Source organism: Passer domesticus, chromosome 6 (assembly GCF_036417665.1).
Source record: "Passer domesticus isolate bPasDom1 chromosome 6, bPasDom1.hap1, whole genome shotgun sequence".
Classification (NCBI taxonomy): Eukaryota; Metazoa; Chordata; class Aves; order Passeriformes; family Passeridae; genus Passer; species Passer domesticus.
This window is the reverse complement of record NC_087479.1, coordinates 37,283,220-37,303,617: the sequence shown is the minus strand read 5'-3', so window position 1 is coordinate 37,303,617 and position 20,398 is coordinate 37,283,220. Positions and strand designations below refer to the sequence as shown.

The following is a 20,398-nucleotide window of genomic DNA, read 5'->3' as shown; positions in this document are numbered from 1 at the left end:
GTTTTACATTGGATGCCTTTCAAGACAGCTCACAGTTTGTTGTTATTTGCACTCAGGGGGAGATGATCGTGCAGGACACAAAAGCCAATCTCACCATGTGGAATCCTCTCAAAGACCTGATTATCAGGGTGTGTGTGCTGAACTCTGCAGGGTGTGGGCCCTGGAGTGACCTCTTCCTGCTTGAAGCCCAGGAGGTCATGGGTAAGTGTCCACTATCTTCTCCCTTCGCTTGGGGAAAGAAGTCAGAGATACTGGGAGAGCTGTTTTTTCTGAGTCTTTTTCTTATTTCTTTGCTTATTACTTACTGAGACATGTGGGCTTATACAACAGCACACTTCATCAAGGAGACTAGAAATTCAATAACCTTTAAAGAGCTGGTATAAACAAAAGAGCTTCTGGCCTCTACTGTGTCTCCTTAGACACAGTAGAGGTTTTACTGTGCTTAGTGCAGAGCAGAAGGGCAGACACATAGAAAATATGCAAATGAAGGTTGACACTGATTTACACAAGTAAATGTGACAGAAAACTCCTCTAATATAGGTTGTCTTCTTTGATTTAATTTTATGCCATTTCTGACTAGTTTTAGTGAAGCCTGATTTAAACTGGCCACATGGGCATTCATAATGGTTTTACTGAATGTATTTATATTAAACCAGTTTAGCTGTCTCCATGAAAAAGCTGAGCTACTGGTAGAAGAGGAAGATGATGGTACAGATGCTGTACCATGCAATCTGGACCACGTGGAAGGGTTTGTTGGGAGCAAAGAACATGCATATGTGGAGAGCACTCCTAGTGCTGAAGGGCAGCTGGGCTCACCTGGGGTGATTTCCTTGCTGCTTGTGTTTCACAGTGAGTGGGAATGGGAGGCAGGCTATGAAGCAGGGCAGGATTTTGTATGGGGAGATGGGTAGAAGGGAGAAGAGAAAATGCTCTTGCTTGTGAAGGAAACTGTAACATAACTAAGAGGAGGACTTCCAAATAAAAATAGGATTGGTGATAAGCAGTCAGTGAGGTGTGACCGTACAAAAACGCCACAGTCTCCTGAGGTTTTGTTTCCAAGTGGCCGTGGCAGGACACTCATCTCTAGTTCTCCAATTAAATCACAACTAATTCTCTAATTTCTGATGCTGACCCACCTGCTGCTGCTATCTTCCCACTCCACCTCTCTCTGAGGAATTACATGGACATTGAGCTCTCCTGATCTCTCTACAGTGAGGGATGGCAGGGGGACTCTATAGAGGAGTTCCCAAGCAAGCAGGAAGTGGGGATATGGGCTGAGCAGCCAGCAGAGAACTGTATCCTTACGTGCAGTAGTGCATTTAATGCTGGTTTTAGCATGCACATTACCCAGGTGCTTTGGCAGCCCAGTTCCTGTGACAAAGTCAGCACTGAAGGTCGAATGTGAGCACACAGTCACTGTGGGATCAAAGTCCTCAAATTATTTAAAAGAGATTGAAGGGGTGTGAAGGTTCAGAGCTGAACATACTAAGGTTGGTCATTGGCACCATCATTTTTTCCCCCTACTTTTTGATGGGGTATTCTCTGTGGCACCCAAATACAGACAAAAGTATCTGAAAGAGCCAGGAATTCCCTTTGGAAAACGGCCATCACTGGCAAGAAGCCCCAGGGACTGTTTAGGGTTTGCATTTTACAGAGAGCTGGAATGGGATGATCCTGAAAGTACTATATGTTGTTGCTTGATTGTTTTTATTTACAAACCACTTCAAAAAAAGTAGCATCAGGCGTGGTGCTTGTTTTGGCCAAATGCTGTCTGGAAGCACATGTATTTCTTCACAAGCATAATAGGCTGGAAGTAAAAGTTCACTGTGGAAATACTGACAGGCCTTAAGCAGCAGAGCTGCAGAAAGACTGCAGTTTTGTTTCAGGCCTGGTAGAAAACATAAGTTGCGTCCTTTCCTAAAATAGCAAACTGGCACTGGTTGCTGTATGTGAGAAATGCCAGGGGTGGTTTCTGCCCAGCTCCCAGTGCGGCAGTAAGGATGACTAAGCTCGTATAAACTTTAAGTCGAATTTGTCATCACAGCAAAGCTAGTGGGAGCTCCACCCTACTTATGCAGAGATCTGGTGTGCTATTAACAAAGATTGTTTTAATATTTTCAGAAACTTTCTCAGAAGAAGTCTCTTTTTTTCATTGCAGAGTGAGGAACAGAGTGGTTTAATAGCTGTGTCCTATCTGTAATCTTCACTATTGTAGGCAGGAGAAGACTCTTGCATTATGTTCTTTACACACTTTTGAGATATAAACTTTCTGTGAAATAAAAGGGTTTATCATCCAAGGGCTCCTAAATACTCTTCTAAACTCTTCTAGTAATACTGTCTTCTCTCTGCCTTGTGCAGTCTTGAGGCATATTCTGGTTGAAAAAGGGGTTGCAGGAGATGGGAGAGAGTGTTGAGAGATGAGAGGCAACTTGTGGGCTGCAGCCTCCTCTCAAGATCAGTGACACGAGTGCCAAGCAAGGGTGTGTGGGGCAGAGCAGGAGAAGAGTGAATTTCAACATTCATTTATATTTCTGACACATTTGCTATAAACTGTTAAGATGGGCTTCTGATTCCCAGCAGTTTAGAAACAGGGAGAATAATTTAGTTTTGTTTTGTTTTCATCCATGCTCCTTTTGGAGGGGCTCCCCTGAAGTTAACCTAAATCTCTGCTCTCTCACCAGACAGAGATTTGAAAAATAAGCCAAGAGAGGTTTGTCTCACCACAGGGAGAAGGAAGCCTTATTGTTAACTATCAGAGAGGCCTTTTTTATCAGTGTTGTTAGCTGTTTCTACCCTGATTGTTAGGCAGAATCAGACCTAGTGATTGGCTTGGGAATTGTGGAGGGGGTTGCAGTTACCTCTGTTTTATTTGAGAAAGACAGCTTCTGTTTCTGATCTCTCCCTCCTCATAAACAGCCTTGAAGGCTGGGTTGGAAATTGCTGCAAGAGGGAGTATCATAAGCCCCAGAGCCTGTAAAGCCTTCTGGGTGGTAAAAGAAAATGTGAGTCACTGAAGAAGATAAGATGCTGGAAAGTAAGTACTGAGGATCTGATAATTTGCTTCAAGTGGAGAAGTACTCGTCTGCTTCCTCCTTTGTCCACAATTCTGTGTCCTCAAGCTCTACCTGTTTATTAGACTAATACTACTTCTTTAAAAACCTGGATGATAAGGCTCCTCAATGTAGCTGTTAATCAAGCCTCAGAAGCCTCTTGTCTTCCAGGACTCTGCCAGCAAGGGTTGTCTGACTATTTTTCATACACATCTGTGCAGAGATCCATCCAAATTCCAGCCCATGAACCTAACATCTCTTTTAAGAACAGATTTATTTATACTGATATGACTTATATCAGGATTACTTACATCATCAAAGATGATTCTTCCCTCCCTTCAGGTAAAGGGCAGTCATCTGCTGAGGGTGAGCAAGTGAGCATGAAGATGAAGGAGGTGCTAAGGGATTTGGTGCCTTTTCTTGTTAGCTCTTAAACAGTTTGGAGATATGAGGGCTATCCTAGATTTTAATAAACCCATTCAAATTCACATTTAATCTTTAGTAATTGTATTTGGAGAAGAAGTCTCTCAGGGAGTTGGATTAATTTATCATTTTTTGCCAGGCATACATAATATTCTTTTTATTCAGAACTGTATTGCTTATCTTCCTTGCCCAGCAGCTTGCTCAGCTTGGCAGCGTCTCCATTTCTTCTGTAGACCTTTTGTAGTCAAAAGTATACATATTCTGGGAGCAAATATTCTTTTCTTTGGGGAGAGACATTGAGAAGTTGCAACCAACCAGACAATATTGTAGAGTTACAGCTAATGCCAAGTCCCTCAGGGTGCTTCTCTTTGTGGGAAGGGTTAGAGGAAAAATGTAAATATTTTAAACCATATTGCCATGAGGCAATTGTCCTTCTCTGTTGTCTTTCAAAATGTTGCCTGGCTGACATTCAGGTAGTGCTGTGCAACCTGGTCAAGGTTCTGGTCTGTCTCAAACAGGAAAGGGTGAAACCCACACACATAAAGATCATACTGAGGAACATTCTTGTCCTGAGGCTCCATTTTGAAGTACCCCAGCTCATGAGCTCATGTGAAATAATATAATCTGGTGCAGCACCTGTTACATTCTTGAGGCTCAAAACCAATAGTTTCTGACAACTAGATGCTTCTGCTCTACCTTTGCTGTGAGAAAGAGTTAGATGATTTCCTGATGATTGGCTGAGTACCTGTTTATGCCAAATTCCAGTATACAGAGATCCACCAGGTCCAGCATCATGCCTTTCCCATTTAAAAACTAAAGGAGAAATTGGTCTGTTTAACATTAGCAGTCTTCTGTTTCCTGACTCGTGTTTTCTCCATCACCTAGGTGGCCAGAGACAACCTCCTTATGGGACCTCCTGGGTTCCTGTGGCATTGGGCATTCTCACAGCTCTGGTCACAGCTGTTGCCCTGGCTCTTATTCTCCTTCGAAAAAGAAGAAAGGAAACTCGGTTTGGGTAAGGGAGTTTCTCCTTGTGCTGGTTAGAAAGATCTCTGCTTTCTCTTCTGTTGTGGTTTCTGACTCAATCATTTTTCAAGAAAGCATGGATGGAGTACTTTTGGCAATTTCTTTGGGTAACTGTATTGGTTGTTGTTTTGTTGGGATTTTTTGGGGGGGTTTGTTCTTACTGGGTTTTTTCCATAGTTTTGGGGTGCCTGCCTTTTCTTCAAAATGACAGCACCAAAAATACAGTAGAAAAAACGTTATGTTAATAGCAAGGCCTTATGAGACTTCATAAATATAAACTCCATCAAGGTAATTCTTAGCACTGCTGCTTAAGAGATTCAAAGAGAAAAGATCCATATATGAAATGTCTGTATTCTTATGGTCTAAGCCCTTATCCCATGCTGATTTTCAGTCTATCAGCTGATTGTAACTTCCTGACTGCCCAGAACCCTCTGGATCCCCAGTAAAGTTTCCTTTCCATCACCTCTGACACTTGGCTGTGGTGTGTTCCCTATTGCAGACAAGGTTCTCTCTCTTTCCAGTCTCCCAGACCTCCTTGTCACAGTAACATCTCTTTTCCTATGACTCCTGCAACCTGCCCCAGTTTGCAGCTTCTCCTGGGCACTTGGGAGGAGTGAGTCCCCTGTTTTGGAAGGCTGTAGGTACATCAGCAAAGCAGCATAAACCCATTGTTCCTGCTCTCTAGATACACCCTCTTCAACAAAACGGTCTGCAGAATTTATATGGCAAGGAGTGAGAAATCATCCACACTGTTCAACACACCCTTTTAGAAATGAATGGCCCATGTAATCATGGTCCTGTGTGTCTTTTCTGCCTTCTAGCCATGCCTTTGGCAGTGTGGTTGGCAGAGGGGATCCAGCAGTCCATTTCAGAGCTGCCAGATCTTTCAACAGGGAGGGCCCAGAGCTCATTGAAGCAACACGTAAGTAAAATGACCTGAGTGATTTGGCCTGGGAAGCTGTGTTCATGCATTTACAGTGCTCTCTCTGTTTTCACTGAAACTGATGTTCCTTGATCAAAAACATGGGATTAATTTACAATGAGGCTTAGACACTGTGAATTGCAGAGGTGAAAGGCCAGAATGGCTGTTTCCGTACCAATTACATAGCCCTTGCTAATTACAGCTACAGTCATTATGTAGATTAATGCAAGACATAAATTCACCACTCCCTTGCCCCAGTTTCACTCTACAAGGACTCCTTTGACTGGAGTATAATCCAGTGGTGAGATAAATATGGCTGAACAATATTAACAGGACTTCTTAAACTCACTATGCTGAGCTGTGCAACAAGCATGAACCAATTACTCAGTCTTGGAAAGCCAGGAATTAGTAACTTATCAAAGAGGAGATTGAGTCCCAGGAATGGTCAGATGATCCATTAAGGTGATCCATTTCTGTCTCCTGGTTCAGGAAGTGAACGGCTCTCTGTGGCAGCACTGCATAGCTGGGGTAGGATGGTGCTCCAGTCAGTCATTAAAATGGTGCAGCTCCATCAGCTTAAATTAAGCTGCATGAACCAGTGTCTGTCAGTGGCCCTTCGGATTGGATTTTGTCTTCTCAGCATTCTTTACATTGTTTCTATATTCCTGTTGTCCTTGGTGTGTTTAAGGGTGGTATTATCACACCCTCTCCCTTTAAGTACTGTAAGTACATTTTCTATGGTTGAAAGTTACTGGCTGTTGTCTGTGGTGAGGCTAGAGGACATGGAAGGGAATTCTGCCCTTTTAAGGTTTTCCTGCTTACAGATTGGAGATGGAGATTAGAACAGATGACTATTGATGTTGTGACAGAATATTTAAATATTCCTTATTTGATGCTTCATTTGTTTTGTTGTTGTTTTTTTCTTTTTTTTTCCCCAGTGGAGAGTGTAGGGATCAGTGATGAGTTGAAGACAAAACTAAAAGATGTCTTAATCCAGGAACAGCAGTTCACCTTGGGAAGAATGTTGGGCAAGGGTAAGAACCAAAACTGAACAAGGCTTTACATTGAAAATCCCACTTGTGTTATTTTAACTGTTAAGTAGGAAGAAGTAATTACAGGCAGCCTGTTTTCTCTCCAGCTTGTAGATGGAAATTTAAATGGAACTATCCCTTCCGCTGGGATAAAACATTTCAGGGGTTTAGCATAACTAAGAGGATATTGGCTAAGCCATTCCTATAATATGGCTCCACACAGTCATGAACTGCAGCCTATGATCAGCTTTCCAAAGCAGTGTTAATTCACTGGAGTGTGAATTTCTTGCAGATATTTAAACAAAGGAATATTCAATTAAATGTTACCTTTTCCTTTTTCTTTATAAGACAGTTTTATTTCAGGTTTTTTTGACCCTTTCCCACAGGGAGCATTCTTCCACTCCATCCCTCCTAGAACAAATGTGTTTCTTTCAGAGCAGGAAGATGACCTTCCTGCAGAAGTGGTCTCAGAGGGCTTAACAATGCTAAGTTATTAAACAGCTGTGTCATCTGTTTATGAGTGTTAGCTCCTGGCCAGTTTCTGAGATCCTACTTCAACTCTTTTGGGCTGCTCCCATGACAGGTAAACTGAAATTGGCTGCAGGGCATAGCTTTGGTGTGGGGATGCCAGCTGGCAGGACCTGGTCTGTGTTGTCAGCCCCACTGCCACAAGCCCAGGTTACATGTTATAAGATGACATAACAGCATTATCTTGGGCTCTGCGGACTCTACAGCTGAGCAACAGCTCCATGGTATGGGAGCAGCACAAAATACCTTTGTTCCTTCCCATTTTCCTGATTTGTCGTCAGATGCACTGCTCATGGTTTTTGTGAAGTAAGCACATGCCATAGAGTAGTGAAGAACACTGGTGAAAAGCCAGTGAGAAGATAATGCTTCTGGGGTAGGTGTCCTGAGTGCCATATTTTGCTTCCTTCTTTTCAGTATCAGAGTTCCTCATACTAATGCATTGTGGGTGGGATAAGCAGTTAAAAAATTAGGGAGAGCAGATCTAGAGCCAGATCTAATGCAAAGAGGCTGTTAGGCTGTGATACAAAGCCTCTTTAGACTAAATATTTGAAAGATGTTTTGGCCTGTTGCATTTCCCCTTAACTCACTTAGAGAACACACCAGGGCAAAGTGCTGCCTTCTGTGAATCAACATATCATTCACTCACAAGCAGATACTGTTTTCTCTGGTCAGCTATGATTCATAGAATTCTCTGAGTTTTGAGAGATAAGGCAGATTGTGTCTCAAATGGTTGAGCCCTGGCACTATCACTATCACTGGTGGCTGTCAATACTAAGAGCTTCCTCAGCCAAACCATCCACTTGCTGCTCCAGCAAAGAGCCTCCTCTCTGAGCAGGACCTCACTCAGATTCCTCCCATATGATATGGCTTCCCCAGAAACGTCTGCCCAGCTTAAACTCTGTCTCTGCATCATCTGTCTGATCAGGAATTGCTTTTTCCCCCTTCTCATTTTCCTTTGCCTTCTGGACTGCCAGCACAGTGAGCTCTGTCTACTGGTAGTGATATCTTTTCTAGACACACATGTGCTGAAAGCTGCTGTCTGGAACTGCAGAATGAAAAACTGAGTATTTCTTATGGGTACTCAGCTTCTTTGCTTCTTTGCCAGTGACCCCTGAAGTGAACCTGCTGTGAATCATACTTTCTTTGCAAGAAGCTGTTCCCTCACTGTCTACTCTGATAATTTTACAGGAGAGTTTGGGTCAGTTCGAGAGGCACTACTCAAGCTAGATGATGGCTCTTTCCAGAAAGTGGCAGTGAAGATGCTGAAAGGTATGTGGGAGCAGGGCTACCTGAATTACTCAAGAAAAGAGAGCTTGGAGAGATTAAATGTTGTCTGTCCTATTCTCAGCAAATATCCCCTGGTGCTCTTTATTTCTCTCTGAGCTTCCCACTCAGCCACTCTACCCATGCTGTCTCCATCCCTTTCAGTCTTTTTGTAGTGCAAGCTCTTCAGGAAAGGACCTATACCCCCTAGTTGCTTCTACAGCATGTAGCATGTGGTGAATGCAACCAAAACCACTACATCACATAGCACAGACAGTTCAGACAGGTCTGCTCTGCCCTAATATTTAGCAGTGAAAAACAGTGTTCCTGCAAGCACATAGCCTGGAATAAACAAAAGAGTGTCTGGGCTGAATGCAGTGACGAGCTAACTCATTTCAGTCAGCACATTTGACTGAGCGGTCCAGCTCCCTTCTGATTTGCCATTTGGTGAGTGTACATAACAAGGGCAACTAACAGGCAGAAGTCTGTAACAAGAAAATCAATTAAGAGATAGGTATAAATCAAAGAAATGTGCATATATCTGTGTTTATATATGTTAACCTACATTGTTTGATCCCTTTTGCCTGTAAGGCAAAAATTAACTGTGACTGACTGAAAGCAGTCAAACTCACTTATCTCTGGAGCTCAGTTTGCTGTCACAGAATAACAGCTTGTACTAAATACACTTAGTACCATTCTAGTGTAACTTGTATCATTTTATCCAGTTTCAACAATAATTCAAATCAGCTTGCAAGCTTTTGTTTAGTCAGAATGTCTCCCTTCAGGCATCTAACTAAGGAACAATCTGTCAGCCTCCAGAGGCACCTTCCTTCCTTCATTGACTGTAAAAAGGGAATCTCCTTTTGTCTTCTGAATTATATTGAAATTACTTGCCTAAAGTAGATAATATGAACACTCCCCTACAGGTCTGAGTCTGATCTTGCAGCAGGACTGGAGGACCCTTGCTAAATTCAGCAGCAGTGGTGGGAGTAGTCAACTGGGATACTTATTGATTATATTGATGTATTTCCATAAATCTGGAGTCATAGCAATGAGAAATAATTTATTCCAGAATTTTGCTGATATATATCACTGCGGAATTTGGTCCAAGCTGTCCAGTAGTGTGGTTATTTAAGAAATCTTAGTTCTAGCACCTTATGAGACTCAGTCATGCTAGGAGACATAAAAGCATTTATCTTTCATGGCTTCCTTGTCAGAGAGGAATTGGGCACTCTTGTTCCAGTCACAGGCTCTGGGCCATCTCCTCAGACTCAGCATTTTCTTTCATTTGCATGACATCTCCTCTCCCTGACATTTGTAACTTAGGTTCTTTTACCTAATTAATTCTTACATCTTTAACCCCCACATGGTTTGCACAGCTTCCAAGGAAAGTTCTTACTCAGAAAAGAGCTGCTAACCAGTGGTTCTTTACTCTGCCAAGAACCAGTTTAGCAGATGTCCCTGACATGTGCTTACTGCTGCCCATCCCAGGAGAGCGTCAGGCTCTGCTTTGTTGTAAAATGGCTTATCTAGCTGTAGGTCTGAGAAGATGTGCTGTGCCACAAAGAACAAGCTTTTGACAATCATAATTTGTAAAGCCCCTTGGAGCCTTCTACAAAGAAAGAAAACTTACAGTCCCTTTTTGCAGCGGACATCTTCACCTCAACTGACATTGAGGAGTTCCTGCGGGAGGCTGCCTGCATGAAGGAGTTTGACCACCCTCACGTCACCAAACTGATCGGTAAGACAGTGCTGCTGGTCGTGCCACAGAGCACCTCCTGTTCCTCAGGATCACCTCCTGTTCCTGCACCATCCCACACAGCCTCACTCTCCCCAGCAGTGCTGGTGCAGCCTCCTCTGTGCTGCCTGGAGTCCTGCACAGGTCAGCACTGCTCCTTCCTGGGCCCCAGGGCGTTGGAGTGTGTGTAATGCTCCCCACACCTGCCCTCACACATCAGGAACAGCCATCTCCTATTTAAGTTGGTTCTTTGGTTCCTGCAAATGCACCAGAGAGGCTTTGGCTGGCTGAGACGTGTCTGAACTGCTGTGAAGTGTGAACAGGTGGGCAGGTAGGCTATAAATAGGAGGAAGATTGTGCCTTTCCAAAATACTGAGTAAGAAGCAAGACATTTGTGGGTGGACACTTTGGAAAGCAGGTATTTTCCAGAATGGGGAGATTGCTCTGCAAAGCCTGGGGTTGGGGCTGTCTAGTCTGGAGTGATCCTAGAAGCATTTATAGTTGGTCCTGCAAGAAGAGCTGAGAGGCACGAGGCTCTAAGTACAGCCTCTGAAGCAAACAGGGTTAGAGGCATCTTACCACCTGGCATAAAGTCATAGAAGCTTGGAGCATGAAATCTACCTACCAAAACTGCACATTTTCCTCCAGATCTGTAAGAGGAAGGTGCAGCAACCTGTAGGACTCCTCCTGGGAATAATCTGTTTGCTAACACCCCTTTTCTCTGTGTGTCCCCACCAGGAGTCAGTCTACGAAGCCGTCCCAAGGGCCGTCTCCCAATTCCCATGGTGATCCTGCCCTTCATGAAGCATGGAGACCTCCATGCTTTTCTGCTGATGTCAAGGATTGGAGAAAACCCATTTGTAAGTCTGTCTTATTGTAGAATTCCTTCTGGGAGGTTAGGGATTTTCAGAGAATGTATTTGGAGCAGTTCAGGATTGGTCTCCCAAAGACACTGGCAGGTCTTAAAGTATTTCATTCCATGCATGCTGGGGACCAGCTCCTCCATTCCATCCCATCCTCTCCCTGTATTCCCCATCCCTGCTCTGTAAAGTGGCAGCAAACCTTGCAGTTTTGTCATATGTACTTGAAAGCCTCTGGGAATAGAAGCTAAACTGTTATTTCTTACAGAACTTGCCTGTTCAGACACTGCTCAAGTTCATGATTGACATTGCCAGCGGGATGGAGTACTTGAGCTCAAAAAATTTCATACACAGGGACCTTGCAGCTCGGAACTGCATGTAAGTGATTCATGAGTTTTTAGAGAAAAGAAAGACCAGAGTGGGTGAGGGAGGGATGAACAACCCTTTGCATGACAGAAGTGTGAGGGGTCCTGTCTAAGAATGCTGATCCTTGCATTAAGTGACATTAGACACAGGGGAGTCATGGTCATTGCAGTGGGGTGTGTGGTGGTGCTGCTGGGAGCAGGGAGCAGCTCCTAAAGTCCCACTGATCTTTCAAACAGACCCTTTTTATAATGAACTTTTCTACCATTGGTTTGCAGATAGAGTTTCACAGAGTTGATTACAATATGTGTTTGTAATTAGCCACTGCAGTGGTTGTGTGTCAGCATAGGCTATTTGTTCCACAATATAAAGTAACCAGCAGGAGGGAGTGGGTTTGGTTGTGTTAGGAGAAAAGAACTTTCATTGTATTATGAAGTATGTATTTCTAGTATCTATTTTGAGGACTTGATTATCACAATATAAGAATTGTAGTTTCCTTGAAAGCTTGTGGAGAATGCCTCTAAAAATATTTGCATGGTGAACACACTGCATGATCCCACTTCACTGTTCTTGACACCAAACTACCTTGACTGTTTTGAAAGAAAAGTCCTTTTTTTATCCTTTCCATTCTGCTTCTTTCCTGAGAATGGAGTAAGCAACAGCTCATTGTGACAGCAGAACTCTGCCTCTGAACAAAACCACAACAACCAATAAAATCCACAATGAGACACAGATTTCCAAAAGCATTTCAGTGTCCAGATGTACAGACAAAGAGCTTGATAGTTATGATGAAAAATGACGGGTTAGCCTGCTTTGGCATTTATGAGAAACCCATAGTGATTTTCTGGTTTTGTAGACATCCTCCAGAGGAAGCTGAATGCCTATTTCAGCACATCTTCTGGGGGAAGCAGTGAGTTCTGTATGAGGCCCAGGAGCATGAAGTGTTGGCAGACACTCCTTTACTTGGAGTGTCTGCCAACACGTATAGGTTTAAGACCACTAATCAGGCCTGGAGAGATGTTGCAGATCTAGCAGTTCAAGCAGTTTTTACAGGCAGTCTAGGCAATCACCCTCTGATTTTTTTTATTTCCAGTATGTGGTACAGGCCTTGGTGATAGCAGTGAGCATTGCAGATGTCCTCTGATAATCTTGGAAACAGAAAGTGTCTGAGTTTGCTTTGTGTAAGAGTCTAGACCATCTGAGCCTAGCCACTTCCTTACTTCCTTAGTCATGACTAGTTCCTTGTTAGTCTGAAGGAACTAGTTTGAGACCACTAAGCTATTTCACATTAGTCACTAAGTAGATTAAATCATTCTCCTTTTGTGTAATATTTGGTGAGCTATATACCTTTTTTTTTTTTCTTTTTGCCTGAGGTAGCCAATATTTGCTTTCCTTTCCTCAACTGTGAAAACTTTCTCATAGGTTGGATGAGAACATGAACGTGAGTGTTGCAGACTTTGGACTTTCTAAGAAAATCTACAGTGGAGACTACTACCGCCAGGGCTGTGCCTCCAAGCTGCCAGTGAAGTGGCTGGCTCTGGAAAGTCTGGCAGATAATCTGTACACAACACACAGCGATGTGGTGAGGTTTGCTCCGGTGCATTGGGGACCACTTGTATTCCTGCTGGCGTGGAGGAATCCCACTGAGGGTGGGAAAAGGCCCTGGTGGTAGGAAGGGGAGTTTCCTTTGTGTTTGAGGGATCGTGTTAGAACTCAAGGCTAAAAAGATACAAGAGTAGTTAATGGCAGAAGACATCAACCCTTTTCTTCTTGTTGTCCTTTTGTCCTTTATTTTTCAGTGTTTATCCCCATCCTCTTCTTTATCTTTCCCCTTCTCCTCTTCCTTTTCCTCTCTTTATGCAGTTTCTTCTCTCTCATTCTTTTTCCTTTCTCTTCTGCCTGAGAGTTTGAGGGTGACATTTGAAATGTGTGTGACCCAAACACTTACATACAAGCGCCATGCAGCAAAGGTGCTCTGTGCTGCAGAAGGCATTGGTGGAACTCCATAGTTCTGAATACATCAGTGCTTAGACACTCCCCATACCTTTGCCCCTGGGGAGCAAAGCTAAACCCATTCATCTGAAATTGTTACTTATTTTCCTTTTGGGATTTTTTTTTCTGATACCATCTTCCCTCTTCCTTCCTGCCTTTTGATCTATTTTCATACTAGTTTTGTACTTCAGTCCTGTGGTCTTGCCTTTCCAGCTATCTCTGTCACAATGTCCTTCAAGAGATAACCAAGAGTGCCTTGTAATGGGGCTGCTGTGTTGCCCAGCCATTGCTGCATGCATTGTAGACAGTGTTTAATGATTGGTGATCACTAGTTCAGCCAGTTTACAACAAACATTGGACAGGGGTTTGCTTATAAAAATAATAATTTTTTGCACCTCACAAACCTTGCAATTTAATTGAAAAGTACAGGTATGGCTGTGCAGTGTAGAGCAAAAATGAATGTGAGCCATAAGTGGTTTGTTCCTTGCCCTGTTTTTTGGCTAAATTCTGCCTCCATTTATGCCTGTACATTACTAGAAACACAGAATCTGGTTAAATTAATTAAAATCTGATTTGTGAGCCCTAAACCAAAATCTTCTTCCAGCTGGGAACCAAAAAATTGATACCACATACCTTAAAGAGCGTAAGTAGGAGAGGTCTGCAGGTGGAAGACAGGAGTAGCTCCCAAATCTTCCCCTGCTCCACTGCAGGATGGGGCTGGACAGGACCTTCAGCTGTCTCCTAAGATGATGTGCCAGCACCAGCAGCATCTGGAGGGTCATTTCTGTTTTCTAGCTAGAGTTTGGAAAGTCCTTGCATTGCTGCTGCTCAGATGACATTGCCCAGCACAGTCTGAGCATACTGAAACCAAGCCCAGCGAGCAGGGAACGGTCTGTTCACTCCTTCTGTGTGCTGTTCTCTTTCAGTGGGCGTTTGGGGTGACCATGTGGGAGATTGTGACCCGAGGGCAAACCCCTTATGCTGGCATTGAGAATGCAGAAATCTACAACTACCTCATCAGTGGGAACAGGCTGAAGCAGCCCCCGGAGTGCCTGGAAGATGTGTGAGTACTCTTCACCCTGCTGACATGATTTTTTGAGAAATTTGGCTCGCTGGAAGGAAACAGAGGCAGCTGGCTGGGATGCTGATCTGAATCTCTCCACTTTCCAGTACACAGAGCCATTCACTAGAAAGTCCCTGGGTTAGCTACTAGATATTCTTTGCTGGCAGAGCTCCCAGGAACCTCTGGTAACTACACAAGCAGCTAACTTGGCTCAGTGGTTTCAACAGGGTCAACATTAGCAGTTCTTGGCTTTGAGGAAACTAATTGTGTTTCCAGAATCACTGAACCATGCCTTCTCAGGCCAGCATCTGAGCAAAGAGATGAGTTCCATGGCACACCCTGAAGGCTGAATAGAGAGGCAGTCTAGCAAGACTACAAGGAAACTGGATTGCAGAGGCAGTGGCCTGGATGTGTCTTTCAAAGCTTGGCCCAGTTTTCAAATTTTGATCTACTACTCTCAGAAATAGTAGGCTGAAAGAGAAGAGAGCAGATGGGACAAACTAAGGTTGTGTAGATCAGTGTCCCACCTTGAATTACATCTAGAAACAAATCCAGGACAATCTTGAAGATTCTGGTTGCAGATATTTTCAGACTTACAGGAAGGACTTAGATAGTCCATGCTGCAGCCTGTGCTCCCGCCTTAATCCTGCTGCCAAGGGATCACTCTTGGCCAACAGGTCACAGGAAATGTTTGCTGAGGAACTCTTCTTCTATGGGTGGTGGTTGGAGGTCTCCTCACATGGGGCTGGGATCCCCCAGGGAGTGTCCCCGTAACTTATCCCAAGGTAAAACTTGCCTTGTTTGGATGAGATGAAATCATCTCACTGAGGGCTCAAGCAAGGCTCTGTTTTCTGTGTGTTGTGCCCAAAGCAAGACATTACTATAAGCACAGATTTTAGTGGTCTTAAGAGCTCTTTCCTCCCTCTTCCCTCCTGCTCTGATGGTGGATTATTTAATGTAGTTGCTTTCTCCTTTTCCTTTTTTCCTACACAGGGAATAATCTGTACTCATGTTACTAAAGCTGAACACTTTTATCTTCTCTGCAGTTCATTGTAACTTTTACTGATTATAAATGAAAACAGTTATATCACTGCTTAAGTCAATTACATGTCTGCATCTTGATTGCTCTGAGGAGCTTTGGTTCCAAGTTGTGGAGCTTATGGCTGTAAGATGTTAGAGATGCAGAAAGTAAAGAAGAGACTCAAAAACCTACTGGAGAAAAATCCGTCAAAAACTTTTGAAAAGGTACAACCATTGTTTTGTGAGGTGCTCAAGCTACAGGTTATTGAGACCTGAGAGAATATACCAGAAAGATCTCACTACATGCTCACCCTCAGCTTACATGCTTTCCCCAAATGTTGTTACTGGACTCTGTCAGGCACAGGGTATTGAGGCAAAGGGACATTTGGGCCCTTCAAATGGATTATTCCCCATTTTCCTTCAAATGGATTATTCAATGGACAGCAAAGGTAAAAGCAAGTATTTAATTTGGTTGCACAGAATTGGAAGTTTCTGTTTTATCTGCAGCATTTATAATTATTTCTACTGTTTGTGAGGGATGTAAATCAGGATTAAGACAACTGAACCATAGAAGCTTTCTGTAAAAGTAGTGTGAGATCAGAAGCAGTCTTGTAAATCTGATCACAAGGAATACAAAAAGTAAAATAAAACCCATCATGAAATGCTTTATTTCCTAGTAAAGGCCATATCAAATTTTTTTCCATTTACAAGTTCAACTGAGGTTCATTTGTATGCAGTGCTTTTCAGTGCCAGCACTGTGCTTTGTTCCTGTTCCTTGCAAAACTGGCAACAATAACACCATAGGAATGCAGCTGCCAGTCTTGTGGGTGATGCACAAAGAGGAGCAGGACAATGGCTCTGGCCATGCTCCAGCGCAGCACTCCGGCCGCGGGCCTGGCCGGCGGGAGGGCGGCCAGCGCAGACACTGAGCTGCGAACACAGGGCAGCAGGGCTCCTCTTCCCTTGGCAAGCACGGGCCAGCAGAGCCAGTGATTGTCTCCTCATGCTGCCCTGGGGCAGCCAGAGCTGAGCTAGCTGGCATTTGACCGCAGGAGGAAGGCTGCAGGATGGCACCTGGTAATGGCCCTGAACATGTCTTCTGCACCGGGGTGGCACCTTTGCAGTTGAAAGGCCATTTCAGCATCCCTCTTCCAGCACTGAAGCTGTTGCCCATTCTTTAACAGCCCTCTAAACAAACCCAGTGTGCCTTTATCCAGTCCTGTTGACAACCTGTCAGCAGCAACAGCAGCACACTTCTGTTACTCTGGGAGCTGAGTTAACATGGCATGAAAGAAAGGATGCTCTGGAAATAACATGCACCTCCCACAGTTTGATCTTTGTTTTCTTCCTGTGATTTATCTGCTCTTGAACTAGAATTTGGAGGGATGGCTTCAGCTGTGGCAGAGGTTGTGAGGGTGCTTTTTGTGAATAAATTCAGAAGCTATTACTAGGTGATGTCACACTCAAAATCCTATTCTAGCTCCCTAGAGACTGTGGAACTAGGGCTTTACCAGGAAATTCAGCATACTTTGACAGGGCTTTTGGGTTTTTGATACCATCTAAATAACATTTTTGATCAAAGGGAGAATGCCGTTGAAAATGGGAAGAAACAAGAAATTAGATCCATAATGGCCATCCATGCTGTGTCACCTGTGCAAGGCCAAAGCTGACAGGTTTTGGGGGAAGCGTCTGTGTTTTTTAAGCTTCACTGCCTAGAGCCCCTGTTCAGAGGTGCAGGGCATGGCTGCTCCACTTCTCAGTGCTCTTGTCTCCCTCTGTTTTGCAGCTACGATCTCATGTGCAGATGTTGGCATCCCGAGCCCAAGCTACGGCCCAGCTTTGGAGTGCTCCGGTCCCAGCTGGAAATGATTCGCGGGAGGATGTCCGCACTCTCTTCCAGTCAAGATCCTCTCTATGTCAACATTGGGAAGGACAAAGAGGCGTCTGCAAGTGACCCTGCCCTGCACGCCTCCTTTGGAAATATGGATGCTGAAGAGACTGTTGCTGGGGCAGCTGCTGCTGTCACAAGTGACTATCGCTATATTATGAGCCCCTTGTGCCTTGGAGATGATGCTGAGGGTGAAAGGCATTCAGATGGACAAGAAGGGGAGAACAAAAGCCTTCTGTATGAGCTAGAGACAGAAGGAGAGAAGAGTTGCTAGCCTGTACATAGCAGTGACACTCTGCTTCCCTGGGTCTGGATGTGTGCAGCATGGTGCTGTGTCTCCTGGGGCTCTGATGCCAGATCTGGAATGGCTTTGAACAGCACTGGCCAGGGCTCTTGGGCAGCTTCTGTAGCTTTCACCACCTGTGTGGGCTGCAGTGGCAAATAGCTTGGAAGGACTGCAGCCCCAACAACCCCTCGGAGTTGGGGAGGGAGGCAGTAGGGTTACAGGTTGACCACATCCTGCTGAAAGGAGTTCAGAGCTAAGGCGGCAGTCAGAGTCTGTGCTCTGCTTCTTCTCATTGAGTGCTGGAGCAGAGCTGAGTACACCTTCTGTTCAGTCAGTGCTTGCTCTTGTGTAGATGTTGTCTTCAATCCTGGCTGCGTGACTTTGGGACTGGTACCCCTGAAAACTCTAGTGGGTATTTATATTGTCATTCAGGACCAGAGGGCAAAATTCCCCTCGTGTTCACTCAGCAGTACTGCCTAGACTTGTTGCCTACCTCAGTGGTTCTCAAACTGATCAGCGGATCTGCTCCTACCCAGCACTGAATTTGAACATCTGGCTCATTTCATGCAGTGACAGTTGCCGCTTCCTCAGTCCAGGGCTCTTTTAAAAGTTTCAGACGTTTTGGTGAGCAAAGAAATTAGAAAAAAAATGAAAATCCAGCATTCCTCTTCTCCCCATGTACCTTTTTTTATGTCTTTCTTTTTCTTCTGTTTGATGCCAGTTCAGGCCTGACTAGACTTGCAGCTGACATTAAAATGCAAAGGAAGGGAGAGCAGCTGGCTTGTGTGAGGGCAGAATCCAACTTCAAAGGAACGGAAAGGAAGCAGTGTAGAGAGGACTTCACAGCAGTATGGGGAAACAGTGTTAATTAATGCTAAGTGCTGCCCTCCAGGAGAGGAAGAAGACTGAGATACAGAATGACAGACTTGCTCAGTTTCAGCAGGAGCAGGATTCAGCATTTGCTTCAAAGTTGGATTCTTTCAATCATTCTCTTTATTAGTCCTATGTCTTCTTCAAAAAATGAAGAACTGTAGCTGCTACAGTGACATGTGAAATCAATTTCAGGAAGATGTGTGTTGAGGGGAGGGATCAACCGGAAGATTTCTTTCTGAAGAGAGAGGCCTCATGATGAAAAAGCTTGAGAACCACTGGCCTTCCTATTTAGAAGGCTTTCTGGCATGCTGTAAAAGTCACATAAAACATGGAGTAGTATCACTACAGCCTTCCAGACAGGGCAAAATTAATGGGTTTGCTCTTTGGGTTTTGTTTTGTTTTCCAATCAGCATGTCTGACTCACTGTAACTGCAAGTGCTTGTGTGGTTTTTAATAATTTAATATTTTACTGTAAATCAGCATTTGTTTTGTGCAGTGGTTCCCAGCAAGGAAGTGCAGTTACATCTTACTCTAGTTATCCTAAATATTTGCTAGATCTTAATTTCTTTTATTTTCACTGCGCTGAAAAACTTGGCAGTATTTCTTAGGATTCCACATTGCACTTCCTCAAACTAATACCACAAATGTCAGCATTTACCGAGTTGGCAAAGGTGGGACCAAAAAGTCAAATGAGATTGCAGACTTGGTATCAGAACCCTCCACCCTTCGATACCCAGTATTTGCTTATTCTAAGGTCGGGGTCTAAGTATAGAATTCAGGTCAAGCTTCAGGCCTTATTAGAACTCTTCCTAGGGAAGGGGAATTTCAGCCTGGGACTTGAGCATGGGTCCTTTCTGTTAAGTTTCCTACTGAACAGAGATATCCCAGAGGTGTCTCCAGAAGTTCAGTATGGTTTCTCAGTCACAGATACAAATTCTACCATCTTACACCCCAGGCAGTACAGGGTTTTCTCTACACTTAGCTGGAATGCTGTAAATGAAGGTGAGAAGATAACACCTAACAAAGGGTAACAAAAAAAAACCTGTGCAGTGCACTTTTGCAGTGAGGGCAGAAGGCTATGCTCCCTGCAGCTGCCTGGGAAGTGCAGATGTACATATAGACTCTAACTCTGGGAAGCATGTCTTTAGTTTTTATGCATTTTTTAATAATAAAACCTGTACTGTGTTTGAGTCCCAGCCTCTTAACTGTGGCAGAATGTGTGATGATGCTCACTAACTGTGTGGGGCCATAGTCAGCCCCAGCTGACAGTCGTCTTTCTTCCTTCACCAAGCATGACTGAGCTACTTCTTGGGGGCAGAGAACGTTTGGCCTGCCCAGGTGACAGTTACCCTGCATTGCTCCAGCCTGGAGATTGTGAAGGCCAAAATCTGATGGGCAGGGGCAGTGGTTCCCCAAAGAGAGGCTCTGTGGGCACCGCATTGCAGGAGCCTGGGGAAAAGCCCTTACTGGGACATGGTGCTTCCCAGCCGGGATTGCAAGACCTGTGCCTCAGTTCCTCCCTGAAAATTGTCACGTGCACCCATCCAGCTACTGGCACTGCTCTCAGTGGAAAGGAGCTTTGGAGGAGGTGGGTTGAATTCAGCTCCTGACTCAAATGTTCTAAGAACAACATAAAAGAGCCCCTGGATTTCCAACTTGCAGAGAAGAAAAGGCGTCCCTCACGCTTTTCTTCTTCACAAGCAAACAGCACGCTGCACGCCCTCTGCCTGCAGCTCACACAGAGGAAGAGTGATGGCAAACGGCACAAGAGCTCACCCCCCATCTGCAATGCAGGAAAAACGACTTCCAAAGCATGAAGCAGCTGATTTAGTTAATATTTTAAGGTTGCAGTGCCCAGTTATGAGCCTTAGATCTGTTTCAAATGATGATTTAATCCTTTTGCATAAAAGCCTGGAGAGACCAGGTACAAATGAGACTCTGTTGTGGGTGGGAGAGGCAACACTAGAAGAAGAACTAGCGAAAAAAGAGGGAGGGAAGGAGATTTTAAAATGGGACAGATGGGATGAGCTGTCAAGAGGGAGTCAGAAAGCAGAAATGTGAAATTTTATATA

At 44.2% G+C, this 20,398-nt stretch overlaps 1 protein-coding gene across 2 annotated transcripts in view; it reads left to right on the top strand.

The window, feature by feature from the left end:
• TYRO3 (TYRO3 protein tyrosine kinase) overlaps positions 1-19,516 on the top strand; it is a 41,526-nt gene extending 22,010 nt beyond the window's left edge. For both annotated transcript variants that reach the window (XM_064424622.1, XM_064424623.1), the window contains 11 exons: positions 57-201; positions 4,359-4,488; positions 5,321-5,421; positions 6,360-6,455; positions 8,169-8,249; positions 9,892-9,984; positions 10,720-10,841; positions 11,110-11,219; positions 12,627-12,786; positions 14,123-14,259; positions 17,066-19,516. In XM_064424622.1, coding sequence (XP_064280692.1) covers positions 57-201; positions 4,359-4,488; positions 5,321-5,421; positions 6,360-6,455; positions 8,169-8,249; positions 9,892-9,984; positions 10,720-10,841; positions 11,110-11,219; positions 12,627-12,786; positions 14,123-14,259; positions 17,066-17,441 — 1,551 coding nt within the window. In that variant the 3' untranslated portion in view covers positions 17,442-19,516. The remainder of the gene's footprint in view (positions 1-56; positions 202-4,358; positions 4,489-5,320; positions 5,422-6,359; positions 6,456-8,168; positions 8,250-9,891; positions 9,985-10,719; positions 10,842-11,109; positions 11,220-12,626; positions 12,787-14,122; positions 14,260-17,065) is intronic.
• The last annotated feature ends 882 nt before the right edge of the window (positions 19,517-20,398 follow it).